General features: G+C 38.8%; 1 protein-coding gene across 4 annotated transcripts in view; it reads left to right on the plus strand.

The window, feature by feature from the left end:
• Window positions 1–20,061, plus strand: part of MELK (maternal embryonic leucine zipper kinase) — an 84,887-nt gene that overhangs the window by 13,681 nt on the left and 51,145 nt on the right. For 2 of the 4 annotated variants that reach the window (XM_070794761.1, XM_019966212.2), the window contains 7 exons: window positions 2,722–2,817; window positions 4,381–4,466; window positions 6,328–6,444; window positions 7,297–7,440; window positions 8,351–8,419; window positions 10,266–10,358; window positions 15,711–15,809. In XM_070794761.1, the coding sequence (XP_070650862.1) occupies window positions 2,760–2,817; window positions 4,381–4,466; window positions 6,328–6,444; window positions 7,297–7,440; window positions 8,351–8,419; window positions 10,266–10,358; window positions 15,711–15,809 (666 nt within the window). In that variant the 5' untranslated portion in view covers window positions 2,722–2,759. The remainder of the gene's footprint in view (window positions 1–2,721; window positions 2,818–4,380; window positions 4,467–6,327; window positions 6,445–7,296; window positions 7,441–8,350; window positions 8,420–10,265; window positions 10,359–15,710; window positions 15,810–20,061) is intronic. The other 2 variants (XM_070794764.1, XM_070794763.1) reach the window with 1 other exon arrangement.

Here is a 20,061-nt window from a genome sequence, read left to right on the forward strand (position 1 = left end):
TGCTTTCTTTTTCTGAGTGTGGCAATTTAAAATAGCCCAGTCTTTGGTATGGGATTTAGGCATGTGCATGGTGGCAATTACAGTCTTATATTTCCTAAGACCTGTTTCTTTTCCTTTGTCTATTTTCATCACATGGTCTTTTGTTAGTCTGTTTTTTGGCTGGGCCACTTGGCTTGCAGAATCTCAGTTGCCCATCAGAGATTGAACCTGGTCCACAGCAGTGGAAGGCTGGAATCCTTACCACTAGGCCACTGGGGAACTTTTTCCATTTCATGGTTTTTAAACTTTGTAATATCTGTTTGTGTTTCCTCTTTAACCCCTGAGTTCTGAATACCCCAATATTCCATTAGTTGGGGCTCTGCTCTGTAAGGCATGTGATAGCCTACTTTTATATCAGACAACTTTCTAAACAGATTTATAGCCTGACATCCCTCCATTTCCAATATCCTTCTCACTCTCTTCTCCCTCATTAGGATCCCAAGGATTTCTTAGCCTTGTATTGACCTCTATATTTTACTGCTATTTTAACCTGTTTTAAAAATTCTTAGTCCCGTAATTCCTGTCTTTGGGGGTGTGGTTCCACTTTATTCCCAGTTTGTTCCTGTGACAAATGCCCTTTAAAAGGTTTCTAAATTAGTACTGCTGTTAAGGATATTTCTCATCCTGTATCTCAGGTGCCCAGGAAGAATAAATATGTCCTCTGTACTGTCTCCTTGCCTAGAACAACTTTTGCCACTCAAGTGGAAGCGGAAATATTTCATTTTATCTCACCAGCTTTCTATTAGCATCAGGACCTGACTTTCCTTCTTTTGTTTGCCTACGCTATTTGTGCAGATTCAGCTAGATTAAAAGTTCAGCCTGCTTATTAAGTTGGTCCAATGCCAGTTCTTCCTAGAAAATGACTAATATTGTTTATTGGATCTTGGTCTTTTTTCCATTATCTTTATCTTTCTTGCTATTTCAACTTTGACATTGCTACTAAAACCATTTTTTAGGCTGATTGTTTTCTTGAGTTTTGATATTTTTCCCTCCAAAACTTCCACTCTAGGGTTCATTTCACTGACCAAATTTTTGAAGGCTTTTTACTTGCTAAATAACCTACCTTTTATCTCCAAGTAAAATGACTCATGGTACTCTTTCTACCCCCTTGTGATGTCTATGTCAGAAGCTTTCTCTATCTCCTTTATACTTTAATAAAACTTTATTACACAGAAGCTCTGAGCGATCAAGCCTTGTCTCTGGCCCCTGATTGAATTCTTCTCCTCTGGAGGCCAGGAATCCCGGCGTCTTTGCATGGTTCAGCAACAACCTTTCATCTTGGGGGCTTGTCCGGGATTCTTCAGGACAAGATGGGAGCTGACAATTTCAGCCTCACTCCTTTGAACTATATCCTGAAAAACTGGGATAGATTTGATCCCCAGGGCTTAAAGAATACACACATGGTCTTCCTATGTGATACTGCATGGCCATGGTATCCATTGGAAGATGGCGAACGGTGGCCGGTTGGAGGGTTTCTTAAGTATAATACTGTTTACAATTAGACCAGTTCTGTAGAAAACAAGGGAAATGGGTAGAAGTAGGCTTCCCCGGTGGCTCAGAGGTTAAAGCGTCTGCCTGCAATGTGGGAGACCTGGGTTCAATCCCTGGGTCAGAAAGATCCCTTGGAGAAGGAAATGGCAACCCACTCCAGTATTCTTGCCTGGAGAATCCCATGGATGGAGGAGCCTGGTAGGCTACAGTCCACAGGGTCGCAAAGAGTCGGACATGACTGAGCTACTTAACCAACTAACTTTTTGAACCACAAACCATTAGGAACACATCTGTAATTTAAAAACATTAGGTGTCTTTAGCTTGCTGCAGCAAGAGGAACCCTGCTCCCTAGGGTCTTGGGCATCTCAATAAGAGTGAGTTGAAAGGGGCTTATATGGTTTGGGCTTTGTGCTCGGGAAACGACCACTTTTGGAATGGGTTCTATCAAAGAGCAGGAGCATTTCAGCTTTTGTCTATCTGAGGAAGAAGAAAGTGGGAGCAATGAGGTAGTACTAAGGGTGTCATTGATGAGAAAGCAGCAGTCTATCAAATAAAAGAACATTATCATTTTAACTGCTTCAGGGACTTCGCTGGTGGTCCAGTGGTTAAGACTGTGCTACCAATGCAGGGGGCCTGGGTTTGATCCCTGGTCAGGAAACTAGATCCCACATGCTGCAACTAAGAATTGGCATGCTGCAACAACTAAAGATCCTGCAAGCAACTAAGACCCAGAGCAGCCAAATAAATAAATAAAAATTAATGTTAAAAGAAAATAATTTTAACTGCTTCACATAGAAACATTCCTTACATGGTTATGGACAGGCCCCGTGGGAAACATTGTTCCAGTTTTGATGAGAACATCCCAGTCTGATTATTTTTATGATTAATGGTTTCTTTGTCTATTTAAAGGACCCTTCTCTATCCTGAAATGATAACAGTATTCTAAGTTTTTAAAGATTTACCTTTCAAATCTTTCAAATAAAGATTTGTCTTTATTTGCTCTGGAATTGATTTTTATGTATGGAGTGAGAGGAAGCTAGTTTTGTCTTGTCTTGTTTTTTCCTATGGCTAATCAGTTTTCTCAATATGATTTATATGCCTGAGACTTATTTATATTTGTAGTTAAAAGAGTGAAGGAGATAATCTCTTAGTAGTTCCCTTTTTGATGGTGTACTGTTCTTTGTCTTACAGGTTCTTTTTATAGTTTTGAGTAAACTTCCAGGAGGACTATGAAAGATTATGATGAACTTCTCAAATACTATGAATTATATGAAACTATTGGGACAGGTAATTAATTTTTTCTTTAAGCAAATAGGTCATCCATTTGAGAGTAGAGTGAAATGGGGCAGCCATGAGCTATTCTTCTTTTTTTGGAATTTACTTATTTTTAAGGAATCTCCATACCATCTTCCGTAATGGCTATATCAATTTACATTCCTACCAACAGTGCAAGAGTGTTCCTTTTTCTCCACACCCTCTCCAGCAAACAGCAAAATTCTGTAAAACAATTATCCTTCAATAAAAAATAAAACAGAAGCAATATATTATAAAAAATTCAGTAAAGACTCTAAAAATGAAAAAAAATTTACTTATTTTTGGTTGAAGGATAATTGCTTTACAATATTGTGTTGGTTTCTGCCAAACCATGAGCTTTTTAGCCTAACTTATATAGTTTGAAAATTTTTGAATGGATTTTAGTAAGAAAAAGTGGAGCAAGAGAGAGGTGAGTTGTAGGAAAGGTCTTATAGTTTATTTTATTAAGAATAAAAGTCACTAGAGAGTTCTGAGCCAAGGAGTGATCCGACCTTTTGGTTTTAAGGATCACTCTGGCTACTTGATTGTGAAAAAAATGGCTGGGAGAGGGCAAAGGCAGAAGCAGATAGATGTTAGGAAGTTACTGCAGTAATTTAGGTGAGTGATCCCGGAGATGATGGTGACATGGATGGTGATAGGATTGAAGGTAGTGGGATTCTGTGTATAGAAAGCGGTGGGCTTCTATATACAGACACACATATATGTACATATAAGTATAATTTATTGAGGCATAATACATAGTAAAATAAGCAAAGTGTAATACATTTGGTGGCGTTTTGGCTCACATATGCGCATATGTTCAAATCAGGACATAGAACGTTTCCATTCAGTGCCTGCCTCCTTTCCCCTAAGATAAACTTTAATAAAATTTTTGAAGATGAAGCCAGTGGGCTGTGTTGATGGGTTGGGTATGGGGTGTGAGACAAAAGGGAAGGGCTAAAGATGGCTTCCAGGCTTTTGGCCTGATCTGGGAAGATGAGTTTGCCATTTACTGAGATGGGGAGCACCATGAGAGGGACTTCTGGGAACTTCTTTTTAGAGGTACTATGTTTGTTTCTTTCAGATACCTGAATGTAGATATTTACCCAGGTTTTGAGCCAATTTTGAAATATAATTGCTTATTTTTTCAGTTTTAAAACTGAATGGAAGTTTCATATTATTTGTCTTTTGTCTCTGCAACTTTATATTGTCTTTTGACAATGTTAATTAAAAGGTTTAATTGCAATGTTAATTATAAAACAAATTTCTAAAGAATTATAAAATAAATTTCTACTTCTTCCTAATTGCAAAATTAAAGATATCCTATAATGGCAAAAGGGAATCTTTAGCCAGTCATTGGATAAGGAGAGGTTGGGATCATGGCTAATGCTTTGGAAGCAATATGAAAAAAAGGGCCACAAATTTCAGGAAAATATAGCTCAAGAGAGCTTTATAAAGTACTTGGAAAGGTATTTGTGCTTGAGTTCTCAGTTTGCTCTCCTGATGATATTTAAGTTAGTTTGCTTGTCTCTTTATAATACATTTTCCTATACTTAGGTGGCTTTGCAAAGGTCAAACTTGCCTGCCATATCCTCACTGGAGAAATGGTAGCTATAAAAATCATGGATAAAAATGCACTAGGGGTAAGTTTAACATTATTTTAAAAATATTTATAGATCAGTTTTGTGAATTATAACCTGAATTTTTTCTAATGTTCTAGTTATTGCTCTTTTATTAAAATAACATTTCCACAGCCAGTTATGTATAAATCTGTAGTTTTAAAAGGGCTTCCCTGGTGGCTCCACTGAGATAAAGAATGTCTCAGATAAAGACTATTGGCAGGCAGATAATCTGCCTGCCAATGCAGGAGACCCAGGAGATGCAAGTTCGATCCCTGGGTTGGGAAGATCCCCTGGAGAAGGAAATGGCAACCCACTCCAGTACTCTTGCCTGAAAAATTCCATGGATAGAGGAGACTGGCAGAGTTTAATATGACTTGTTACTTTATTTTTAAGGATGTAAGTGCTGATTAACATATATAAATAAGTTGAAGAGAATGTTGTGTTACAGTTGGAGAAGGAAATGGCAATCTACTCCAGTGTTCTTGCCTAGAGAATCCCAGGGACGGGGGAGCCTGGTGGGCTGCCGTCTCAGAGGTCACACAGAGTTGGACACGACTGAAGCGATTTAGCAGCAGCAGCAGCAGCAGCAGCAGTATCACTCAATTCTCTGAACTCCTTCTGAAATATATGCCAAAATCACAAAGTGATCTGTATCAGAATTATTTTAAATAACCTGTCAACTGATAATTCAGCTCTCCCTCAGTATTTTTGTTTTCAGTGCTCAATATTATGTTTATTAAACTAATAAAAAGATATTAAGAATGATTTTTCCTGATCATTTAAACATTGGTTACAAAATTGATTAATTTAATTCCCTTAAGCAATTTAAACTTCAGTTATAACTTTAGTGTACCTTATTTACTTGACCCAGCAAATACCTTAATAGCAGATAAAATGTGAATTGTTATTATTAAGATATAACATACTAGTACTCAAAACTTATTCTAAAGCATCAATATGATGATATTAATTCATTAATTCTAAACTGGTTTTTGTATTTCCTATTGTTATTATGCTTATTTTAGTTACTTCCTAGGACTTTAAAATTATTTTGATTACTTTCAGGGTTTTAATCATCAGATTCCCACATCCACCCAAAAAAGAAGAAAAAAAGATCATCATATCAGCATAGTTAAAGTTACAACTTCTTGGTTAAGATCTAATATCAGGTTGCATGGCCTGATATTAAGTTAATTGGATCTTAAACCACTGATCATTAGACTGAGTCCCTTTTTATAATAAAATATTACTTGTTTACTACATGGATATCTGGATTTTTATCTTTACTGTGAACTTTAAAATTTTTTCAACTTGTCTATCCACCTCCCAGCCAACTTCTTATTTTGAAAAATTTCAAGCTCCTTGAAAAGTTGGAAGACTGAGATAGTGAATACCTTTTACTACATTCACCAATTTTTAGCTCAGCAGGCTTTTTTAAAAAATTAATTTTTGATTGAAGGATAATTGCTTTACAGTATTGCATTGGTTTCTATCAAACATTAACATGGATCAGCCATAGGTTTCATCATGCTTCTTAATGGACATTGTAGAGACTGAAGTGGTAGCCTAGACATGCATGCTGGATAGTGTTCCTGTCAGTTTCCTTGTTTGGAATGCTAACCTTCTAAAGGGAGTGAGATTATTTTATTTTTTCTGGATGTTGTACTCTTGCCTCAGATTGGACTTTTCTTTTGTAAAATCCTCAGGGCCTTTTGAAAATGTACACAGAAATAAGTTTCTGTTCTCTATTTCTGTATTGTTGAGCAAATTGTTTTGAGGCCATTGACTGCTTTTGCTACTTAGTATTAGAGTTGTTGATATTGGGGCTTGGAATATTTTCCAAATAAGTTTATTGCTCATTTAATAAAATGTTTTGTCACAGAGTGATTTGCCTCGGGTCAAAACAGAAATTGATGCCTTGAAGAACCTGAGACATCAACATATATGTCAACTCTACCATGTGATAGAGACAGCCAACAAAATATTCATGGTTCTCGAGGTCAGTAGTAAGTTCCAGAGACCTAAAGTTATTTGTCACTGTCTTAGTCTGTTTGGGCTGCTATAAAAAGTATCACAGACTGAGTAGCTTATGAACAACAGCAACTTACTTCTCACAGTTCTGGAGGCTGGGAATCCCAAGATCAAGGCACCAGCATGGTCGGGTGAGGGTCCTTTTTCTGGTTCATAGCTGATACCTTATTGCTATGTGCTTACATGATGGAAAAGGCTAGGGATCTCTCTAGCCTCTTTTATGAGAGGACTGATTTCATTCACGAGGACTCTGCCCTCATGTCCTAATCACCTCCCAAAGGTTCCACCTTCTAAAATCACCATCTTCAGGGCTTAGAGTTTCCACGTAGAAATTTTTGGGGGGACACAAACGTTTATTCAGGCCATTCTCTTTCATTTTATGATAGTTATGAGAGAGGTATTAAGTTCATTTCACTTGCAAGATTAAATGCTAAGTGGCTTACCTGTTTAAGTTCGATCTGTAACAATGTAGACCAAGAAGACATGTATAATAAACTGGAGACACGTTGTAAATATATCCTTTGTAATACCCTCCTCCTGCGATGGTGTGCTTTAGTGGACAGAATAGGTTAGAATTTGTTCCTGGAGAAAACCTGCGTGAAGCAACAAAGACCCACTGCAACTAAAAAATAATAAATAAATAAATTAAAAAAAAATAGTTCAAGACCAAAAGTATCCCAAAAGCTGAAATACTGAGAGTGTATTTTTGAATATACCTAAATTAGTTCATTCCTTTGCTTATAAGTATGATTTTTTATTTTAAACTCCTCTGATTTTTGCAAGTAATAATGATATTTATGTGACTCTGCTGCTCTTGCAGTATTGCCCTGGAGGAGAGCTGTTTGACTACATAATTTCCCACGATCGCCTGTCAGAGGAGGAGACCCGCATTGTCTTCCGTCAGATAGTGTCTGCAGTTGCTTATGTGCACAGCCAGGGCTACGCTCACAGGGACCTCAAACCAGTAAGTGACTGCATTACGGGTGCTCACCTGAGAACTTGACATCACTTACCTGTCATCAGTCAGTTTCCAAATGTTCTTTCTGTTTAGAATTTATCTGGGCTTTTGCTTATTTTTTTGTTCCATTCCTAATGTATCTTTCTTTTTCCTTTTTGACTTTTGACTCCTGCTGGGCTCTTTTGGATGGACTTATTATTGGCATTCTATTTCTTTGTCAATTTTGTGTGACATTATAAATGTCTTTGTAATCAGATGCAGAATATAAACCTCAGGTTTTATTCCTAGGAAAGAAGAGTTTTGAGTGTTTTCTTTGAGAATATTGTCTTTGAGTATCTTCCTCTTGATACTCTTTTCCTGACATCATCTTCCTTTAATTTTAATTCCATTATGCTTCAGAAGTGAACAGTTCAATGAAATGGGCAGACTCTGCTTTTCAAGGGCAGAATAAAAATTTGATACTCTTAAGTGTGTAGGCTTTGGCTAATATGCATGCTGGTGAACATGAATTTCAATGTAATTTGGTACTAGGGTTTGAGATCTAGAATTTCCCTAACAAGATATGGAGGTTTCTGTCCTTTTCCCTTTGTTTTTATCCAACTCTTTGATTCGCGTTCACTCTTTCTGTTCAGACTTGCCTTTGGCACATATCAAAGTGCTTGTAGTTGAACCTCAGAGTACCAAGGAGAAATTGGTTTATGCTAATGTGACTTGAGGGGAAGCAGGATAGTTATCAACATTCTCTCCTCTTCTCTTTCCTTCTATTCTTGTCACTTCATTCTTTTTTTTTCTCAATTGATTTTTTTACCCTGTACCCAACCTTAAAGTGCTTTTAGGAATAGCTAGAGGTGGGATGTAATATAAGGAAGACTGTATATAGTTATGAAAATGTCTTTTTTTTTTTTTTTTTTTTCAGGAAAATTTGTTGTTTGATGAATATCATAAATTAAAGCTGATTGACTTTGGTCTCTGTGCAAAACCCAAGGTAAGTGCAGAGATAAAAATGAGTTTATTTCCTTTGCCAGTGCACCTCTTGCCTGTTATCTTACACTAACTTCCATTTAGTATTTAGTGAGCCTGGTTGCATCCATTGAGAAGAATGGTAAATTTCACGCTTTTTATAAGTTCTCTTGATGAAATTAATATGTAGTCAAGGTTGAAAACCACTGCTCTAGGTCCAGGGTTGGTCCTGCTGAAAACCCCATGGGTATGCTGTGAGGGAATTTGCAGGACTGGAGTGTCGGGAAGCCATCACAGTATGAATGCTGAATTGACCACGTGTTTGCAGTTGGAGTATGTTCCTGTTAGATGATGCCTTTCTTTGTTTAGATATGCATTTCAGGAAATCTAGTGAAAATCTCTTCTTTATTATCCAAATGGTTATATAAGTAACAATTAGTTACATTTTGAGAGACAGTCCCCTTTCCTTATAAAAAGAAGAAGGAAAAAGTCCATATGTACTTTAAAATTTATACCGTGAATTATTTCCTTAATTTGCACTCCATAGTTAAGTACTGGTGTTCTCCAGCATTCCTTCTCTTTGAGGTGACTTTGAACTTTCTCCTGTGTGGCTGCTGTTGGAGGCTTCCTCTTGAGTCCTCTAATGATGGTACTTACAGTCTCTAAAATGAACTGTCTACCCTCATTAAGAATGTTGAAATTTCAGACTTGTCTCAGCCCCTTGGAGTCCCATGATTATTTCCTGCCCCAATCAGAATTACCTGGGTGCAAAGGGAGGCAGATTTTGCCCCTTTGGCTGAATGTCTGATTCTTTCTGATTTTCCTGTCCTTCCCTTGGCTCTTCAGAGATTGTCAGTCGAGTCTTGTGTCTGGGAACCAAATGCAAGAAGGCATTTTTCTGATCGACAAGCAATAAAGATAAAGCTTACTTTGAGCCCTTAAGCTGGTTTAAGTCATGTTCATTACAGGAGGCAGTGGAGAATGTTTGTGACAGACTCTGGCAGCCTTTATTTATGGCTGCCACGGATTCAACCCACACAGACTCCATCTCACAAAGCAAAACTTGACTGGGAGAAGGTGGCCTCAGCTTTCTGCTGAGGAGCTAACCTCTGGGTGTGCTGTTACAGTTGTAAATGAAATCTTACAATTTCATAAGTCATTTGCCATTTGTGGAACTCTGTAGAAGTGTTAGGCGGTGATATCATTTGCATTATGTCTCCATATTTCTGTGGGAGACCAGAGGATCCTTATTTGAACAGATCTGGAGGCTGAGGTCATGATCTGTGTTATAACCAAGTCTATAACTATAGACTATAAACCATATAGACTATAAACTATATAGACTATAAACCATATAGACTATAAACTATATAGACTATAAACCATATAGACTATAAACTATAACTATAAACCAAAGTCCCAAGGGTTTGTTTTGTGTAGTGTTTGCTGTCTTCCATCTTGGGGAAAAGAAACTTATGTATTTGTAAAGATTTGCTATTGGAAACAGGGTTCTATAGAGAAATAATCCTTTTTTCTTGAGTATTTGGGAGTGGGAGGACTTGAGTGCTTGGATGTATGCTAAACTGATTATTCTGGATGCCTAGGGAAGTGTGAACTTGACTTGACTGAGCTAAGGGGAGAAGGATTTTTTTCATGCCAGGTCTTGGTGGTGTTGGAAATCCAGAGAAGAGGAAGCCACACGTGCACACACGCACGTGAGCAGAGTATTGAGTTGGCGGCAGAATGTCTCTTATCATTTGGGGTAACTCTTATCTAGCATCTCTTTGCTTATATTGGAAGAATGTTTATCAGGGTTTTAATTCTCTTAAGGGCTGTAGTTAATAAGTGTTTCATTTTTATCTTATTGGCAGGGTAACAAGGATTATCACCTGCAGACCTGCTGTGGGAGTCTTGCTTATGCAGCACCTGAATTAATTCAAGGCAAATCATATCTGGGATCAGAGGTAATTATTCAGTGATTAATTCAATATATGGTCAATATATGTTTACTGGTGATGTGTAGTGAGTCAGGCACTGTGTGCTGAGGATGTAACGAGGTAAGAAATAAACTTGTTAATCAAAGAGTTGTCTAGTCAGAGAGTGAGATATGTACAGTAATAAGGGAAATGAACAGCTTGCAATAAATATAATACATAGTATTCTTGTGAAACAAAGATGTATTTCTGGTGTTTTGTGTTTAATAGTGCCATAATTTAGACTGATTAGTCCAGCCAGGTAGAGTATGAGGCCAGGATTATAGGCTTAGTTTGCAGAGATGGTGTTTAGCACAGAGAAGACCTCGGATAGCTGGCTGTACTTTATCCACAGCCAGCTATCTGAGGCCTGCAGTCCTGTGTAAGAGGCCCAGGCTCAGAAAGCCCTGGGCATAGCCGCTTAACTACTGGCTACCGCATGCTAGTTAGCCCCTTACACTCTTTGGAGTACTGATTTTGCTGATATTGTCGTAAAATGGAAAAGGTTTAGTTGTCAAAAGCTCTGGAAATACTGGGTTAGACAGTTTTCTTTAGTTCAGGATGTTTCTGAATCTTAATATGTTCCTGCACAATGTCCTCTGGGAAGAGACCATCACAGAGAGCAGCTGGTCTCCGTTTTATGCGCCTACAGAATCCACTTTTTATGTGGAGCATCTTTTGGAACTGGTGTTATGTGGGAGAAACTTTGAGATATGCCAGTTTACTTAATTTGTAACATGAGAAGATGAGGACTAACTTGTTTTTGGTGACCTTTTATTTGGATATATTCTCAAACTTACAGAATAGTTACAAATATGGAATGAGAAACTTCCATATATATTTTGTCAAGTTTACAACTGTTTACATTTTTCCCTATTTTAGTATTCTCTGTGTTTATATACATGTGAATTATGTTTTGAACCAATTGAGAGTAAGTTGGAGACATCATACCCCTTTATCATTAAATGCTATGTATATATTTCCTAAAAGCGAGGGCTCTTTTATTTATTTATTATTTTTTTGGCCATGCTGCGTGGCTTGTGGGATGATCTTAGTTCACTCACCAGGGATTGATTGAACCTGGGCTGCAGAAGTGAAAGCGCTGAATCCTAACCTCTGGACTGCTGGGAAATTCCCAAGGTGTCCCTCTTTTAGTTATCAAAATAAATTCACCTTAGTTATCAAAATCAGAGAGTTTAACATTGGTACAATTTATTTAACCCACGATTCATGTTCAGATGGTGTTGATTGTACCAGTCATGTCTTTTACAGCTATATTTTCCCTCCAGTCCGGGATTCCATTCAGGATCATGCGTTGCACTGCTGCATTTCTTGGTTCTTTAATCTGGAAGACTTCCTTAGGCTTTCTTCATCTTCATGACCTTGAAATTTTGGGGGAAGCCGGTTATTTTATAAAATGGCCATCAAGTTGAATTTGTTTGATTAGATTTGGGTTATGCATTTTTGGCAGAAATACCACAGAGGTGATATTGTGGCCTTCTCAGGGCATCATAAGGAAATGGACAGACTGTTACTGAATATTTATCGTAGTCCTGGAATCATGCTAGATCTTTTTTTTTTTTTCTTTCAATTGTGGTAAAATACACATGACATAATATTTGCCATCTTAACCATTTATAAGGATACAGTTCCTATTTGAACTATTTTTCAATGTGCAGTTCAGTAGTGTTAGGTACATTCATATTATTGTGCAGTCAATCTCCAGAGCTCTTTTAATCTTGCAAAACGAAGACTATACCTATTAAATAGTAACTCCATTCCCCACTCCCTGCTCCCCTGGCAGCTATCCTTTTACTTTCTGTGTGAGTTTGACTAGGCTACGTACCTTGTATTATGGACTCATACAATATTTGTTTTTTTGCGTGACTGCTTTATTTTATTAGTGTAATATCTTCAAGGTTCATCCATATTGTGGAGCATGTATCAGAATTTCCGTCCTTTTTAAGTCTGAGTAATATACCATTGCATGTATACACCATATTTTATTTATGCATTTATCCATAGACACTAGGATTACTTTTATCTTGTGGTTATTGTGAATAATGCTGGTAGACACAAATATCTCTTTGAGACCTTGCTTTCAGTTCTTTCAGATATATACCCTAATGTGGACTTGCTAGATCATATGGTAGTTCTATTTTTAATTTTTTGAGGAACTGCCATACCATTTTCCATAGTGGCAGCAGCATTTTACATTCCTGTAATAATGCACAAAGATTCCACATGGTAGATCCTTTTTATAATTTTCATTTAATCTGCACAAAAATCCTTTGGAGTGAATACTGTTACTCTGTTTCAAAAGATAAAGATGATGAAGATACTGGGGCTCAGAAATTAAGTGCCTTTGCAGGATCACAACTAGCAACTGTGGGTCAAGATTTGAACTGAGTGAGGCTTTACCTCACACCTGTACTTTTTCTAGTCTCCTAGAAGGAGTGGTAATCACATGCCTGACGCTCACAAGATTCCTAGAGGTCTGGTGATGAGGCTCTGCTGGTTTGAATGCATCAAGGTTTTCCCATAGGATCTTGTTTTCTTATCCATTTTAGTTCAGTTTTCCATCCTTCTAGGATAATTTCTCGGAGAAGGCAATGGCACCCCACTCCAGTACTCTTGCCTAGAAAATCCCATGGATGGAGGAGCCTGGTAGGCTGCAGTCCATGGGGTTTCTAGAGTTGGACACAACTGAGCGACTTCACTTTCACTTTTCTCTTTCATGCATTGGAGAAGGAAAAGGCAACCCACTCCAGTGTTCTTGCCTGGAGAATCCCAGGGATGGCGGAGCCTGGTGGGCTGCCATGTATGGGGTCGCACAGAGTCTGACACGACTGAAGCGACTTAGCAGCAGCAGCAGCAGCAGGATAATTTCTTAAGGACAGTGTACCAAGGCATTGTCTGGGGGCACTTGTTAAAATATGCAGAACTCAGGGCAGTATATTTAGAGATTTTAGTTTTGTTTTCTAAGGTAGGGGTTTAGGAATCTTCTTTCTTAAATAAGTAATTTAGATTATTCTGTTGCTCATAGTTCAGATCATGCTTTATGGAATATTCCATGATAAACATCTCTAATTCCTTTTGTAATTTCTTAGAGGAAGTCTCTCTGTTGACCTCTTCTTATGGCATTTGAGGAGGCCATATTATCCCACTCTTTCCTGTGTAGCCTCTTTCTTTGTGTTTAGTCTTTGTTAGATTAGTATATGTCTTGGTGTGTTTCTCCTTGGGTTTATCGTGTATGGGACTCTTTGCACCTCTTGGACTTGATTGACTATTTCCTTTTCCATGCTGGGGAAATGTTCAACTATAATCTGTTCAAAAAATTTCTCATACCCTTTCTTTTTCTCTTCTTCTTCTGGGACCCCTATAATTCAAATGTTGGTGCGTTTGATATTGTCATAGAGGTCTCTGAGACTATCCTCAGTTCTTTTCATTCTTTTTACTTTATTCTGCTCTTCAGAAGTTATTTCCACCATTTTGTCTTCCAGTTCACTGATTCATTCTTATGCTTCAGATATTCTGCTATTGATTCCTTCTAGAGTATTTTTAATTATAGTAATTGTGTTGTTTGTCTCTCTATGTTTTTTCTTTAATTCTTCTAGGTCTTGGTTGATTGAGTCTTGCATTTTCTCCATTTTGTTTTCAAGGTTTTTGATCGTCTTTACTATCATTCTGAATTCTTTTTCAGGGAATTTGCCTAGTTCCTCTTCATTTATTTGGACTTACATGTTTCTGGTTTGTTCCTTCATTTGTATAGTATTTCTCTGCCTTTTCATTATTTATTTGAACCTACTGTGTTTGAGGTCTCTTTTTCCCAGGCTTCGAGGTTGAATTCTTTCTTCCTTTTGGTTTCTGCCCTCCTAAGGTTGGTCCACTGGTTTGTTTAGCCTCGTATAGGGTGAGATTTGTGCTGAGTTTTTTCGTTTGTTTTTTCTCTGATGGGCAAGGCTGAGTGAGGTGGTAATCCTGTCTGCTGATGACTGGGTTTGTATTTTTGTTTTGTTTGTTGTTTAGATGTGCTACTGGCGGTTGGGTGATGCCAAGTTTTGTATTCTTATATTCAAGTGGTTTCCTTTGTGTGAGTTCTCACTATTTGATACTCCCAAGGGTTAGTTCTCTGGTAGTCTAGGGTCTTGGGGTCAGTGCTTCCACTCCAAAGGCTCAGGGCTTGATCTCTTCCTTTCCTTTTTCTTTCTTCCTGGTCACTCTGCTCCAGCCCCACTGGCCTCTGCTGTTCCACCTCTATGCCTGTTGCTCCCTCTGCCACAGGAAAGAATCTTCTTTCCTGTCCTCTTAGCTTGCTTGATTTTTCTCCTTAGCACTGTTACCACCCGGCAGAACAGCTGTCTCTCTCCCGCTCCCCCACCCAATAGAGCTTCAGCGCTTTCTCCACTTCTGCTCATAGTATGGTACCTAATACAGTTTTCCCACCTGTGCCTCTCCTGCATAGCCTCTTTACCTTAATTTTAACATCCCAGTCAGGTATGCCATGCCACCAAGACTCAATTTATAGATGAAGCATTTGACGTCTTTCAGGCATAAATGGTTAATTTTTGACCTCCTACAACTTGGAAGAAGAATCAGTTGTTCACTTGAAAGTACACTGTTCACCCAGGGTTTCCTTGTTGAGTCCTAATAATATGATGTGATTTGGTAGGCAGGACTAGGTGTGAGATTGGTGTTATTTAGTATAAAAATTGAAGTTTTTCCAAGGCTCAAATGAGGGTGGGAACTGTGACTTCTCAGCCAGTGGTCGAATGGCTATCTTACGTAAAGGTTAACTCATTTCTGGGATTTTGAGATTTGTAGGGCTATTTGTACTGGCAGGCTAATTTCTAGCCTTGATCCTTGAAAAGTCATTTGTTGAACTTTACTAAGGTTTCTCTACATAGAGAGGACTTTACAGTGCAGCTTAGTCACATTTGCAGGTTATCAGTAGTAAATTTTAAAACTTGTTTTGATTTTCTCATGCATGTTTACATAATCCTCATATGTAATAAACCCTCAGTAGCACTATAGTTTTCTCTTTCAGAATCAGAGACTTAGCCTCATCTTCTTCCTTATCATGCCCAATCCAGCCAACTGGAAAAGATTTTCTATTAAGCATTGGCGGGGAGTGCACTGAACTGGAAGTCAAGAGACCTGCCTGGGTGGCCTGCCGTTGGCTGGGTGACTTTGGATGAGCCTTCCTTTTCTGGGCTTCACACTATAGAATGAGCTGGTTGAACTGGATGATCTCTGAGTTCTTTTCCAGCTCTGTAAAGATTCTGTGTACTGCTATTTTGAAATGTGTTCTGATTTTTTGTCTTTTGATTTTTTTCTCCTCAGGCAGATGTTTGGAGCATGGGCATACTCTTATATGTACTTATGTGTGGCTTTCTACCATTTGATGACGATAATGTCATGGCTTTGTACAAAAAGATTATGGTGAGTATTACAAGGCATAGAATTTCATTGTGAGAGTTTATTATACTGCAAACTATATGCTTCTATTTATAAAAGTACAGAAACAGGCAGAAGTAATCTATGCTGTTAGAAGTAAGGATAGTGGTTACTCTTTGGAGGTGGATAGTGACGGAGGAGGCAATGGCACCCTACTCCAGTACTCTTGCCTGGAAAATCCCATGGACGGAGGAGCCTGGTGGGCTGCCGTCTATGGGGTCGCTACGAGTCGGACACGACTGAGCGACTTCACTTTCACTTTTCACTTTCATTTATTGGAGAAGGAAATGGCAACCCACTCCAGTGTTCTTGCCTGGAGAATCCCAGGGATGGAGGAGCCTGGTGGGCTGCCGTCTATGGGATCGCACAGAATCGGGCACGACTGAAGTGACTTAGCAGCAGCATCAGCAGCAGCAGTGACCGAGAGACATGTTTGGTTTTTGATCTGAATGCTGATTATACTTATGTATTCAGTTTTTGAAAACTTATCAAGATATACCCTATGATAGATGTCCTTTTCTATATGTATATTATACTTCTTCAATAAGAAGCTTAACAAAACAAAAACAAATGGGAAAGTAAACATGTAAGCTGATTTTCCTGGTAAGAATTTTTATTTTGTATCCTGAAATGATGCCTTAGTAAGTTGCTGTGTTAAATCACATTTTTCTTTTGAGTTATGTTAAACCGAGAGAAGCCTTTTTTTTGAAGGTAAAATTGGCTTTAAGGTATAATACAACCACAATGAAGAGTGTTGTAAGTTTTGTTAAAATCGTATATGTTAGAGATAGTAGATCTGAGATTATGGGGCAGTGGAGGGTGACTACTTAAGGGTAAAGGGTTTCTTTTTGGGTTGATGAAAACATTATAGAAGTGGTGATGATTACACAACTTGGTGAATTATGAAGGACCACTGAAGTGTATACTTTAAAAGTGAATTTTATGTTATATGAACTATATTCAATTTAAAAAATAAGAAATCACATGGGAAGGAAAGTAGTAGAATTCTTTTTTAATGAGTTATATTCAAAGCACGCTAACAAAAGAAGACAGGTAAAGAGGAAGAGCACCACATTGTGTCCATAGCAAACCAAGGTCAGACCAGCAGAGCAGCTTCTCAGTGCAGCTGGAATTCCGTTCTGTTTAACAAATATTTCCTGATGGTCTTCTTTGAGATACTGAAAAGCATGAACAAAGATCTATGAAACTTGGTCATTTTCCCCCAGGGCCAGATTTCTTGCTGGAGACAGATATATGGCTATCTGAAAAGGGGAAAAGCATACATATACATGTATCCATTTTCCCTTCAAACCCCTTCCATCCAGGCTGCCATATAACACTGAGCAGAATTCCCTGTGCTGTACAGTAGGTCCTTGTTGGTTATCCATTTTAAATATAGCAGGGTGTACATGACCATCCCAAACTCCTTAACGTGTATATGTGGCTGAGTCCCTTCACCGTTCACCTGAAACTGTCACAACATTGTTAATCGGCTATACCCCAATGCAAAATAAAACACTCAAAAGAATAAAGTGAAAATAAAAAGGGGAAAGGGTGAGGGATGCCATTTTATAACAGGTATAAGTGAAGTTAATGCAGGAGTGGATGTGGGATTTGGGAGAACATCTTATAGGAAGTGAGGTTTGAGCTGGGCTTTGAAAGGTAAGAAGCACTTGAGAAAGGCATGTGGGAGAGAGCGTGTCTGGTGGACAGTATCAGCAAAGGCATAATGGGAGTGGCATGGGCAGAAATGATCACAAGTTTTCTGTGTCTGAACCGTTAGGTCTGTAACTCCCTTTTGTAGAGGGGCTGCCTACATCAGCTCCTGTTTCTGGGAAGTAGCACACAGGGTTGCAAGTGGCAGAGGCAGTTGGCTCATTGCCTGCTCTATAGAACAACCGAGGCTAAGGGCACAGAGTCCAGTCACAGAGTTATTTATTTGGCTTAATAGTTTTTCCTGTATCCCACCCTGGAAAACGCTTTAAAAATCAGTGCCAAAGCTACAAGAGTAGTTTTGGGAAGTGATGGAGTTGTAGTAGTTCCGGTTTCTTGAAGGCTAAGGAGCTCTGATTCTGCAGGGTTAAAGAGAAGTGGTGTTAGCAGTAGCTGCTGCTCATGTTTTGGGAAACTGTGAGCACGTGTGCTTCTCCCTGGAGAGGGGGATGGATGGGGCAGTGGGCTGGAGCCTGCCAGGGTAGCCAAGACAGCACGTGTTTCTCGCCATCCCTTCTCACGAAGCCTCCTCTAAACTTTGCAGGGTAGCAGTTACTGCCTTGTCTCTACTCGCAATGCTGCCTGGGACAGCAGTCCCTGGCCTCACAGAGCCACAGCGCCCTGGTTAACAGCAGGATACAAGGAGAACAGTGTTGAGATCCCTTTGTAGCTTCGGCTTTAGTTAACACACGTGGGAAGGCTTGGTCTTTGGGCAGCTCACGGACAATTTCCCAGTTATACTTTTGAAAAATATTTGGTTGACCTCTTGAGTTATTCCCATTTTTTGCTACTTTTTCTTTAAAGTAGCACTCTGTTTTTTGTTCCGAAAATAACTTTAGTATTATAAGCTGCTAATATGTTTTACCATACTCTTTTTAGGGGTTGGGGGTACTCCATGCTAAAGAAATAAACTGACAGACAAATTTCTCCAAACATGAAGAAAAATGGATCTGTTAGGTGTTAATAGCATGAAATCTTAAACCTTCTAGAATTTTAGAAAGCCAGTGTGGGGACACAGGGTCCTAGAGTTCTCCTCTCTGCTTCTTGTTTCATATTTATTTATTTATTTTACCCAAAATTCACATTTTATTTAGGTTGAAATAAACTATACAAAATTGATTTTCTTCACCAAAAATAACAGCAATATTTTCTTGTTTCATATTTAAATTTTCACTAAAACATCTCTCTCCCTGGCTGTGTCCATGTAATCACTCTCAGGGTGGGGGAAGCCTTAGCTGTGGACTTAGTGCACTGGTTTACAACCCTGGTAGCACAACAGCATCACTTGGGGTGCTTTAAAAAACATCAGGTCCAACCCCCAGAGAAGTTAAATCAGAATCCTATTGATATTTTAAAAATCTAGGATCTCTACTTTCTGCCTGTGGACTTCGGCAAATTACTCAGCCTCTCTGTATGTCAGCTTCTTCATCTGTAAAATAGGGGATAGTATTCACAGCACAGGGTTGTCAGGATTAAATGTGTTAGTTCATTTAGTGTAATGCTCAATAAATGTTAGCTATTATGACTGACATACATTTCTAAATTTGGTTTGCCAATATTTTGTCTAGGACTTAAAATTTGTTCAGGGATGAATAGGTAGTTTTCCTTTCTAGAACTCTTTTGGGTTTTTTTGGCTTCAAGATTTTACTAGCCACATAAAGTTAATTGGGGACTATTCTTCCTTTTACTGTTTGTGTGTGTGTGTGTGAGTGTGGAGAGGCAGTTTAAGCTTGGAATTTTTGGGTGTTATGGAATATGCTTGAAAATCCGTGTCCAACAGTGACTTCTTTATGGGAAGATTTAAAAATAGTTAGATCCCTTTACTTTACTGAAAGCTCTCCAGTGGCTTCTTTCCCGTTTTACTCAAGCCAGAGTGTAAGCTGTAGGCATCATCCTAGGTGAACTTGCTTTCCATTATCTCAGCGTCCTCACTGCTTACTCATTAGGATGAAATTCTTAAATCTTAAACAGTTTCTGAACACCTGTCTGTGCCAGGCACTTTTCTAGATGCTTGGGATATGTCATTCGGTTCGGTTCAGTCGCTCAGTCATGTCTGACTCTTTGCGACCCCGTGAATCGCAGCACGCCAGGCCTCCCTGTCCATCACCAACTCCCGGAGTTCACCCAGACTCACGTCCATCGAGTCAGTGATGCCACCCAGCCATCTCATCCTCTGTCGTCCCCTTTCCCTCTTGCCCCCAATCCCTCCCAGCATCAGAGTCTTTTCCAATGAATCAACTCTTCGCATGAGGTGGCCAAAGTACTGGAGTTTCAGCTTTAGCATCATTCCTTCCAAAGAAATCCCAGGGCTGATCTCCTTCAGAATGGACTGGTTGGATCTCCTTGCAGTCCAAGGGACTCTCAAGAGTCTTCTCCAACACCACAGTTCAAAAGCATCAATTCTTCGGCGCTCAGCCTTCGATATATCATTATATGTGAGTAAAACAGATGGAAGGTCCCTGCCCCCATGGAGTTTATATTACAGTGGCAGGGAAAAAAATACTGATAGTGGTAGAAAGAGATA

The sequence above is a fragment of the Bos indicus genome, chromosome 8 (assembly GCF_029378745.1).
Source record: "Bos indicus isolate NIAB-ARS_2022 breed Sahiwal x Tharparkar chromosome 8, NIAB-ARS_B.indTharparkar_mat_pri_1.0, whole genome shotgun sequence".
NCBI lineage: Eukaryota > Metazoa > Chordata > Mammalia > Artiodactyla > Bovidae > Bos > Bos indicus.